Genomic DNA, 11,028 nt, shown 5'->3' with positions numbered 1-11,028 from the left:
CACAGCCGTGGTGTGGAGTGTGTCGAGTTTGGTGGCAGGCGAATCTTGTCTCTGCTTTTTGCGGATGATGTGGTCCTCCTAGCTTCATCCAGCTCTGATCTATAGCTCTTGCTGGGTAGGTTCGCGGCCGAGTGTGAAGTGGCTGGGATGAGGATCAGCACCTCCAAATCTGAGACCATGAATCTCGACCGGGAAAGGGTGGCTTGCCATTTCCGGGTCGGGAGAGAGGTCCTACCTCAAGTGGAGGAGTTTAAGTATCTCAGGGTCTTGTTCACGAGTGAGGGTAGGAGGGATCGGGAGATCGAAAGGTGGATCGGTTCGAGTGTCTGCAGTGATGCGGACGCCGAGCCGATCTGTCGTGGTGAATAGGGAGCTAAGCCAGAAAGCCAGGCTCTCGATTTACCGGTTGATCTATGTCCCAATCCTCACCTATGGTCATGAGCTTTGGGTAATTACCGAAAGAACGAGATTGCGAATACAAGCGGCTGAAATGATTTTCCTCCGTAGGATAGCCGGGCTCAGCCTTAGAGATAGGGTGAGGAGCTCGGACATTCGGGAGGGACTCGGAGTAGAACCGCTGCTCCTTCGGATCAAAAGGAGTCAGTAGAGGTGGTTTGGGCATCTGGTCAGGATGCCTCCTGGACGCCTCCCTGGGGAGTTGTTTCGGGCATGTCCTGCCGGCAGGAGGCCCCCGAGTCGACCCAGGACACGTTGGAGAGGTTACATCTCCAATCTGGTCCGGGAATGCCTTGGAGTCCTGCCGGAGGAACTGGTGGAGGTGGCTGGGGAGAGGACGGTCTGGAGCTCCCTAGTTGGGATGCTGCCCCCGTGACCCGGACCCGGATAAGCGGAGGAAGTTCACTTCTTTGAATCAATGTAAGAGTCACAATGCCTATAAATAAAACATTTTAAATTAGGCCAAATCGTAATCATATCAATAGTTTGCTACCTTTTATATCACTTGGCTTAAAAATCTTTCAAACAGACTTGAATAAGGCAGAAATTAACAAAAAAAAAATTGTCTGGGCATTTGGCAAGAATCTTTGTGCATTTTTTGTAACAAAATACTCAATAAATATACAATTTTATAATTAATATATTTAAGGCTTGAGAGGTGAAGCTCTTAAAATAACCGATTGTATTTATTCTGCGCAAACAATCTAGAAGAACACGTAATAAAGCACAATGTATTGGAAACAAAGGACAATTTCAGTCGTAGAACTCCGTTTACGTAATTTACGTACGTTGTGGGCGGGGCGAAATATGAAACCGCGGAAGATTCAAAATAAAAATGGCGAACAGAACCGATACACAATCTACTGTCAAACTGGATGGAAGGTACTGAATTCTTCCACATTAATTACGTCATAACATGAACAGTATGCAGTGCTGTCTAAGTAGTCGTATGTTTATGTTATTGGTAATTCTTTTTCCAAGTTTCAACTTTTGTTTTGGAACTTGTAGCTGCTCTTGCTAGCAGCCAATAACTTAGCAACATTCCTATTCAACACTTCCGGTATAAAAATGCTTGCTGCTACGTTTTAACCGCTCACCTTTGGTATCTGAGATCTATCTCTATTGCCGTCCTGTTCGGTCTTTTGTTTCCAAACAGTGAGAGAAAACGCAACGTGTTCCTCACTCATGAAAAGCCCAACGCAAACGAGCCTGTGATCTTTAACCCGGATGACTTCTTTGTGGAGAGATTCAGACATGAGCATCAGCAACACTTCACGGATTTGGTGCTCAGCAACATCACTCGGCTAATAGATCTACCTGGGGATGAGTTTGCTCAGCTGACGGGAGAGTCGGAGCCCAAAGTGCCAACCTCTAGTGGCTTTTTCCGCTCCTTAAACTTTCTCAGACGGAAAGGTTAGGCGAACACACACTATTAATGCTGGAATAAAGCTCAATTGAGAATGATCTTCTAATGTTTACACATTTCAACCAGCTTTCTGCAGATCGCAGAAGAGAAAAAAAAACCAATAGCTCTGTTTTTTATTTAGGTTTCATGTATGGATATTGTGATGCACTCTGTGAATTAAACAAAAATTCTACTGAAAAATGAAGTCCTCCTTGCTGTACCTCTTCTATCAACTGCAGAAAAAGGGGTAATCTTTGGAGCACCATTAACTGAAGAAGGGATTGCACAGATCTATCAGCTCATCGAATACCTGAGTAAAAGTAAGTAGGCTCTCATTCAGAGCAACATTCACATTGAAACATAGATCTATGTGAATCTTAAAAATAAAAGTTAGAATAGTTCATATTTTGAGTTTGACCCTTTTTTGAAAACCACTGAATTATTACGAAGTCATGGTTTATTTCTAGAAAGCAATGATGTCACCCACTGAAAGTGGACACTGGAGTAAATGTGTCTGTCAATAATTTATTTGAAAGCACTCTGCTTTTGTAGGCTTCCTCCATCAGTTTGATTCTCCCAATCCTTTTCCTCAATGCTGTGCATTTCCTTCACTCTCTAACTGCCTACACCACATCTTTCCTTTTGTCCCCTCATCTGGTTGTTTCTCACCATCTTTCTCCTCCATTCAGACCTTCATGTAGAGGGGTTGTTCCGGGTGCCAGGCCACAGCTTAAGGCAGGCAGCTCTGAGGGAGATGCTGAATTCTGGGACTGAAATAGATCTGGAAATGGGTGATTTCCACCCAAACGACGCTGCCACGTTGCTCAAAGCATATCTGGGGGAGCTGCCGGAACCCCTGCTCACCCACAGACATTATCATGCTCACCTGAAGATTGGAGGTGTTTATTCGTACAGATTCCCATCAGTGTTGTGTGACTTTCTTTTCTCCTCGTTAATCATCTTTTTATTTGCTGTTTCCAGAGCTGACCCGCTTTAATGAAAAGGGAGACAAAACAAACGTCCCAGATAAGGAACGTCAAATCGAGGCATTCCAGCTGCTTTTCATGCTGCTCCCACCTGCCAACCGCAGCTTGCTGAAGCTGCTGCTGGACTTGTTGTACCACACCGCTCGCAATCAACAAACCAACAAGATGTCGGCCATTAACTTAGCCAAAATGTTTGCTCCACACATCATCTGGCCCAAAAATGTGAGGTTTCTCAAATCGTTTTACATTTTACTTCTTTAAAGTTTTTTTTTTTTTTTTTGACATTTTCTTTTATGTTCAAGGTGATGGCAAGTCATCTCCAGGGAAACATGGAGAAACTGAGCAATGGTGTCGCATTTCTCATCAGGCACTCACAAAAACTGTTCAAGGTAAACCACTTTATGGTATTTTTTTTCTAATTTTTTTATCCCTAATTATTCCTTAGCATCATCTTTATCAACTAAAAACAGAAGCAGATGCTTTTCTTTCATAATGTGTTGTTTAATGTTAAAATGAGCAACAAAAAGCCATATTTTATTGTTTATTTTATTGTTTAAGACGTGTTTCTTGTGTTTTTCACCCTTCAGTGGGATCAGTGTCATCACTCTCAGTAAGGTGACCCAAAACTATTCATCAGCTTAATGAAATGTGCTTGACTGGGAAAAAATAATTCCTCAAATTTAGCTTCTGATTCAGACGTTTTTGTTTAAATTACACAACAACAAAGATGGCCTTGATCTTTCTGAGTAACCTTTTTAATTTCATCTGTCTTTTCAGTACTGAGTGGACCTTTCTTCACAATAACAGATGTTGCTAGGGGTTACGAGATATATAGGCAGGTGAAGAATTAACATGTGACAGAAAATCAATGAGTTAATCAGTGTAGGTAGTCATCTTTATAGTTTGTGTACAGCCTTGAGCCTGGTCTTCAGTTAGTTAAGACACAAAACCAGACTCAAGTTAGATTATTATTTTCATTCTATGCCCATCGGGATTCATGACAGCTTCATTCTGAAAAGCTTTGTCTTCTTTTGCTTCTAGTTTCAGATCATCATCCTGCTGCATAATTAAAATTCTCCCACAGACTTTGAATGCATGTTAATTATTGTAAAGCTAATGTATGGCTCTGGATTTAACGCAAAGCTTAAATCAGCAGCAAATATAAAGAAAAATGCAATTTTCCACCTCCATGGGTAACGGCACAAACTGGTTCAGATGGCTGACAGATAAAGGAATGGGTTCAAGTTACGATGCAGCGTTTTCCCCTTCCTGAAATTATGTATGATTTATTTATTTATTTTAGAAATCTGTAAAAGTGATAGTCTTAGCCTGCTCTGTGATGTAATGTAGGCAATACATTGTTTATGTTTTGCTAAACCTCGTTCCATAACGCCCCCATGCATTTTGAATTGACCGCCGTTCAGCATTAGCCAACAGTGGTTGACAGTGGTTGACATCTGCTCACATACAGATGTCAACCACAGAGCGTGTGCGAGTGTTTGAGGAAACAGGTGCGTAGTTGTCTCTGTTGGCCGGTTGGAGGTGTGCGCTCACAAACAAGATGCGTTGTTTTTGGCAATAAATACAGAGCTAAGGAGAATGTCTTAAGGTGCAATACATTAATCGGCCTCTAGATGGTGCCATCAGAAAAAAATCACTTCAAATATCTGCTTTAGAGGTTGAATGTGGAACAATTTAATAAAAAGCTATATTTAAAAAAATGCTCCACCTGAGAGTAAATCTGTAAGGCTTGTCACCAGCATTCAGACATTAATTCTGTTTACTTCACAGCCAGACAGGACATGGGGGAAAAAATAATAATTTTAATAGTACATCCACAGGGCGTTTGCAGAATGAAGGTACACTATTTCCTTTAAAATATATATTTCAATTAAAAATGAATAAAATATTTATTTGATGGGCGACATTGGGTTTATGCTTGCATCTACCAGCCAATAGAGGGCACCATTGCGGGTCGCCAAACAGTCCACTCGCCACAACGAGGCTGGCACTGTGGAAAATGGCGGACTCCACAAGTCAAGCAGCTGCTTCTGAGCCCAGAAGATGTTGCTATCCTTCTCGGAAGAGGAGCGACCATAAAAGATGTAAAATCAGCGTGGGTTTAGGTGAAGCCTACAACAGATGGACCCAAATAAAAAATGTCACGTATCGGCAGTGAAAACGGTATCCGACAGCTGGAAATCTTGTTCTGTTGTTGCAGCTACAACCTCCACACACTAGACGCTGCTTTGGTGTTCGTGTTCAATATTCAGCTTTTCTATCTTCTATAACCAATTTGGAAAACAATTGAGCTGAAATCAGTTTTTTCATGCATATCCACGAGTTGCTATCCAGCACGTTTTAGAGGTTTCCCTGCTTCAACACACCTGATTTTAATCAGCAGATGATTAACCTGCAGAGCCTGATGAGCTGCTGAACAGGTGAGTCAACTGTGTGCAAGGAAACTTCTAAAACGTGCTGGATAACAGGTCTCCAGGACCAGGGTTCCCTACTCCTGCTAAAGACCCATTTAAAGGTATTGTTTACGTGCGGGTAACTGCGCACATTCACATTTGCTTTAGGGTAAGAACCCCGTCTCCAGCCATTCTCCAGAGCTGTATCTTTGTGATTCAAGCTAACAAAATAAAACCTGGGGATTTAGATGTTACTACTTTAAATCCCCTAACATGTCTTTGTGCAGATGAACAAAAAAAGAAACATCCTAAAGCTAACCGTGTTAGGCTCAAGGCTTCCAGATCCATTTTAAATAGCTAATGGGCTGGGGGACAACAGTCCTCAGAACCGGCCGATTGGACTTCTCACAGCTGGACCAACAAAGGTGAAATAGGATCATCGCATACTTTGTTTATTTGGACAAACAACGTAAACAGAAACACGAACAAACATCATTAGCGGCTACCCGTTTTTTGTTACACATTTTGTGTAATTATAGTAACAAGACTGTTACTGTGGGTTACACACAGAACTACACACCACAATGGCGTCACTTTCACACACATTTATTTCTCATGACTGACCAGCGTACAGCTCTTCCCCGCTGCTGGATCCACTCTCCACAGCTCCTTGTCCCCACGGCTGTGCATAATTATATAATAAAAGCATATAACTTGTTTGTTTCTGGACATGTGAGGCTGATATTTTACTTTTTTATTCTTGTGGGTGGTTTATCCACTAGAACTGTCCGTAAACCATTGCTTTCACCGTATTTTATCATTTGGAAACCTGTAACATTTACCTTTACTGTCATTCTTTCATCTACTTGCGCAGCCTACAGCTCTACGTGTGTTAACCATGATTTTATTTTGCCGCTATTTTGCTCTGTTTATTGACAACTAACAGATAAACACAACAGTGGTCAACGGCGAGGTGCCGGCTTCTTGCCCTCCAGCCTGGGGTGGAGGTGTGGGTGTGGGCGCCTGACGTCACGCTGCAATGTGTCAATAAATATATCGTGGAGATAAAAAAAATATGAAGAAAATTAATAAAGTGGTTCTTTAACATTTGTCTAAAAATGTCCACCAATAAGGCCTGGAATATACTTGCTGTTTAACCTCGCGTTGGCGCAGGTAGCAGGTTACGTCTTTGTTTACTTTCTGCTACAAGGCACTGCACTGCATGTAGTACTGGAGCGTTCCACTAGGGGGAAACTCAGACCAGATAGAGAGCCGGGTTTGTGGGTACAACTGAAACAAGCATGGCATCAATTAAAAAAAGCTCACAAACGGGTAAATTTTGAGATCACGACAGAAAAAAGACAGGAGCTGTAACATAGATGGTGTGAAAGACCTCTAAACCAGAGTCAGAGTCACCATTGTGAGTGTGTCTCGCTTGTTTTGTCAACTCCACCTACTGGTTACGCCTAAATTGCAGCGTTCTGATGCATCGCGTTAATTTCAGGGGACACGCACAAACAACACTTTAAATGAACTCAAGCAACGTGTTAGCCATTTTAAACACGCGTTTGCATCGTTAAACAGCAAGTATATCACGGCCCTAACACGTTTCAGAACAAAAGCAACTATTGGACCATCTGATTGTTGGTCTTGCTGAGCCGCTTCACTTCCCTGGGTCCTCTACTCATAAGTCACTTGCGTATTTATCAACAGAACAACACTGGTGTGAGAGGTTCTTCGCTCAATAATGTAAGAGCAGGAGAAACAGCCGGCTGCTACCGCTTCAACTTTAGTACAAACTACCAGAGTCCCTAAAAGAAAACACCATTTGAAGTCACGGACAGCAAAAGACATTTGAACCTAGAAACGGTGACTGGTGTTTAGCACTATCTTGTTTTGTCCAGCATTGCGGGTTTCTGGTTCCGGCAGAAACATCTCAGGAAAGATGCCGGAGGGGAGGGGTGAGTGTTTTGTGACCATGTTTGAGTTCAAAACCTAGCTTGTTTGCAGATTTGTTACAACAGCTTTAAGAACTTGCAGTACTTGATGCACCAAAGTAGTGATGGAACGACGTGGGGTCTTTTGTTGCCGATATGTAGAGGTCACAGTCAGCCGATGGCGGATATTTACGTTTTCCGCCTCATTTCCAAGCATGCTCGTATCGTGTCCTTACGTTGTCTGTGCATAAGTGTTGGCAGCCCAGAAAAGGCTTGCTTTACTTAAAAAAATGGTCATAATGTTATGGCAGATTGGGCTTCTCCACAGTCAAGCTGAAGTCAACACAGAACGAGTGTTCCAGTTCTTGTCTCGGATCTGTGCTGGTTTCTGTTTCTCTCATGTTTTTGTAATTTAAATTAAACAAAAAAAATAAATAAACGGGTTTATCTGATGCTATAATATATTTTTTCTTTGAAGGCACCTGCTTACATCCAAGAACATGCCAGGTTTTTCTACACTGGATCACAAACTCTTCAGTCACGAGTAAGTGTTGATTTTAAATTTGAATAAATTCTTCCCATTTCAAAAAGGGCATGTTGGTGCTGTGTTAAACTTTATAGCTATTTTTTTGTTTTCTTTGTTCCTATTTATCTTTTTTATTGTCTTCTTAACCCTAAATGTTCTTTTCTAAATATAAACCTCGAGTTGGTTGTTTAAGAGATTAATTTGTGAAAAAAGATTCAGTGAAATGTTTAAGCCATTCTGATTTAACAGCTAATGGACTGTTTTTAACATAGTAAAGGTATTTTTTTCTAATTAGAGAGCAAAGTATCACATATTAGAGTGTTGCTTTGTTTTTAGGATGATATGAGCCTGAGTTCTGGGATCAGAGCTGGCTCTGAGGCTCCCTCCTCCATGAGTCCAGGTCCAGCTGAGACCTGCAGCTCGTCCGAGACTCAGAGTTATACAGAATGTGCGCTCAGAGAACTGTACCAGCAGGTCAGCAACATGCCCGAGTCTGCCAAGAAGAAGAAACTCATCCGACAGGTAGCTATCGGAACCATCTTCAGGAAAAAATAACAAAACTATATTTTAATAAAAGAATAATCTGGTTTAATTTTGTTTGCAGTTTGAAAAGCAGCCAGAGCTGACGCCCACACCGCTCACCAAGAAACACTGGCGCTCGCGCTCTTTCAGTGGAATAGTGAAGGTTTTTTACCAAATAACATTCAATTATTTCACATTTCACCATTCTTAAATAACAATCATATCTTTGCAATGACTTTTAAAAATGTGTTTAACAGAGGAAGGTGTTCGGAAGCCACGTGTCCACAGAGAAAGAAAATGACACGCTAGAATCTTCCTCCCTGCCACAATGAGGAAGTGAGTTCTACCTCCTAACTAATCTCATCTGCTTCGTCTCTAGGATGGATTTATAAAGCCTCCACAGTCTAAATAACTTTCCTCACTGCTTTTGTTTTTCATGCACAGCAAGTGGACTTAAAAAGTAGAAACTCTGCAACCAGAGTGAGTCCAGCTGTGGTAATGACGAAAGCTGGATTATGTGTGATCATGCAAATGAAGCTGATGGCTCCAATCGCACGAGTTCTTCTCTTTTTTATTGTTTATATGAATGTCTTCATCAGTTTCACACAACAGGGAGGGCGACGATGGAATAAAAATCATCAGTTAGAGCAGCAACGCCTTCAGATGATTTTAGAGCTGACGGGAACTTTTACTTTCTTATTATATTTTTTCTTTGAAAACTGACAATTTTCTCTGTCTCCGATTCTTCCAGGATTGTTCTTCCTAAAATTTGGGAATTACCACTTAAACGTAACTCCAGTGAGCTTCTCTACAGCTTCTCTTATTTTTGGTCTTGTTTTTATTTCCTCTAGTTGCTGTTAACTGTTACAAAACTGTTGAACTTAAGGATGTTTGACTGAAACATTTTCATTTGACGTTATTTTTAAGTTTTTATGGATGTGTTTTGTGCTCTTGGGTGTTCAGCTCCGGATGTAGAGGCAAAGATCCTTTATTTCTTTGTGTCCGTCTGCCTGTGTTTTACATGAACTGGGACCAAAGCGTGAAAAGTGCCTTAAAATGGACATATTTTAAGTTATTGTATAAACTGTGAGTACATAGGTCTGTTTTATTTTTCCAAATATGTTAAAGGTGGTGGTGCACGTGGAAGAAAGGAAAGTCAGAGGATACAATGTTTTTGTCTTTATTTTCTCTTAAAATGAAACATTTTGAGTCTTTAACCTACTGTTAGTCTAAACTGTATTTTGGGTTTCATCTAAAATGTTTCATAACTTATTTAGAATTTAGCCAAATTTTAAAAGATATATTTTTTATTTTGTGTATTTAGTTTTCATGTTTTATTTTTTTTTAATTATCTCGGATTTGTTACCATTTTACAAAAACACTGTTACATTAAAATTGATGTAAAAAGATAAAATTCTTGTTTTTCTATGAAGCTATGCAACTCGCTGCATTTAAAACTCATGAAGTTGTTTTCTAAAAATGACTTGTTTACATTTTTTAATACAAAATTTTACTCTGTACATCCCATCTAATTTGTTTCAATGACCTGCACTTTCATTTAGAGCCACCAGATGGCGGTGTTTAGTTGAAAACGGTGAGTGTCCAGTCAAATAAACAGGACACTTCGCAGCACTTATGAATATGATGTTAATACAGTTGAGAACATTTTTAAAAAGAAACTGTTTTTGGTCCAATACCAGAAAATAAAACTACTTATATTAAAAATAAACAAAACCTAAATTCAAAGAAACGTATCTGTGTTGGTGATGAAATTACATTTCACATTTTATAGGTTGGTGAAAAGCTGTGATGTAGCTTTATAGATGAAAATATACCAATATGTGCTGTGAAACATTAAAAGTCTTTGGTGTGCTTTATGAAGTTGAGTTACATTTTTTTTTTACTTTTAAGATTTATTCAACTTGATTAAGACTCATGTTTAGTATTTCCATTGTCTCCATATTTATTGTCTTAAAATAGACCTGTGTTCTTGTGCATCTTTACAGCTAGCTTGTTTTTAACATTTTCCTTTAGAGGTAAAACCTGCATGGGAGAATAAAATAAAGGATAAACCAACATCCATTAAAATTTGAAGTTTCTATTGGATAATAACTCAAATCAATTGTGGCTCCTTGTTTTGAGGTCTTGTGTTTTGCCATCCCTCCTCTTCCAGACAATGGTAATTGCTGCCATGTCCTCCCACTGCATTAAGAGCGGTGGAATAATCCTTATATCTGTGTGCATTCCTGTCACGACTCTGTGAGAGCAGAGGGATGTTACTACCCCCCATTACCACTAAACACCACTGTCTCCTCTTTAATTAGGCATTCATAGAGGGAAGATCTACATTGCACTGACAGTTTTACCGGGACAGATAAAACTTTATTTTCTGGATCCTCTCGGTCACACATGGTCAAAACACATAAATTATTATATTGGTATCCATCTTTGCCTGCTTTCAAGTATTATTTGTAGTAGGTTTTGGTTTCAAGTCCCCTAAGTTGACTTTGAGTAAATTATTTTGGAGCTTTGGAGTGTCACACAGGTTAGGACTCTCCATGGAGTCCAAAAAGAGCTTCTCTGTAGGTTGAAACCAATAAACTTTATGGTTTTTGTTTACACGAATTTCTACAAAAAGCATCAATGTTTTGGTGATTCCAAATTACACGCTAACTAAACGTGACTAAACAACTTCAATGGTTCTCATAATTGCCATTCTATTGTGGGGTGATGTTTTGCATGCAAAGTCAAGTCTATTCCAAACCCAGTTATGATTTTCCGT

At 40.1% G+C, this 11,028-nt stretch overlaps 1 protein-coding gene across 1 annotated transcript; it reads left to right on the top strand.

The window, feature by feature from the left end:
- The first annotated feature begins 1,250 nt into the window (after positions 1-1,250).
- Positions 1,251-10,127, top strand: LOC139061969 (rho GTPase-activating protein 19-like). The gene is made up of 11 exons (XM_070541954.1): positions 1,251-1,338; positions 1,613-1,869; positions 2,101-2,181; positions 2,551-2,760; positions 2,843-3,069; positions 3,150-3,236; positions 7,677-7,742; positions 8,061-8,246; positions 8,329-8,409; positions 8,504-8,582; positions 8,998-10,127. Exons 1-10 carry the CDS (start codon positions 1,292-1,294, stop codon positions 8,576-8,578), a joined length of 1,317 nt encoding a protein of 438 aa, XP_070398055.1. The 5' UTR covers positions 1,251-1,291; the 3' UTR covers positions 8,579-8,582; positions 8,998-10,127.
- The last annotated feature ends 901 nt before the right edge of the window (positions 10,128-11,028 follow it).

This window comes from Nothobranchius furzeri, chromosome 12, assembly GCF_043380555.1.
Source record: "Nothobranchius furzeri strain GRZ-AD chromosome 12, NfurGRZ-RIMD1, whole genome shotgun sequence".
NCBI classification, from domain to species: domain Eukaryota; kingdom Metazoa; phylum Chordata; class Actinopteri; order Cyprinodontiformes; family Nothobranchiidae; genus Nothobranchius; species Nothobranchius furzeri.
Note: the sequence above shows the minus strand (reverse complement) of the source record. Positions and strands in the feature narration are given on the sequence as shown.

Excerpts from the sequence above, each read along its gene's own strand:
- LOC139061969 (XM_070541954.1), top strand. The coding sequence starts at position 1,292 with ATGGCGAACAGAACCGATACACAATCTACTGTCAAACTGGATGGAAG. Across the intron at positions 1,339-1,612 it reads ACTGTCAAACTGGATGGAAG|TGAGAGAAAACGCAACGTGT; the intron begins GTACTGAATTCT and ends GTTTCCAAACAG. Across the intron at positions 8,410-8,503 it reads CTTTCAGTGGAATAGTGAAG|AGGAAGGTGTTCGGAAGCCA; the intron begins GTTTTTTACCAA and ends TGTGTTTAACAG.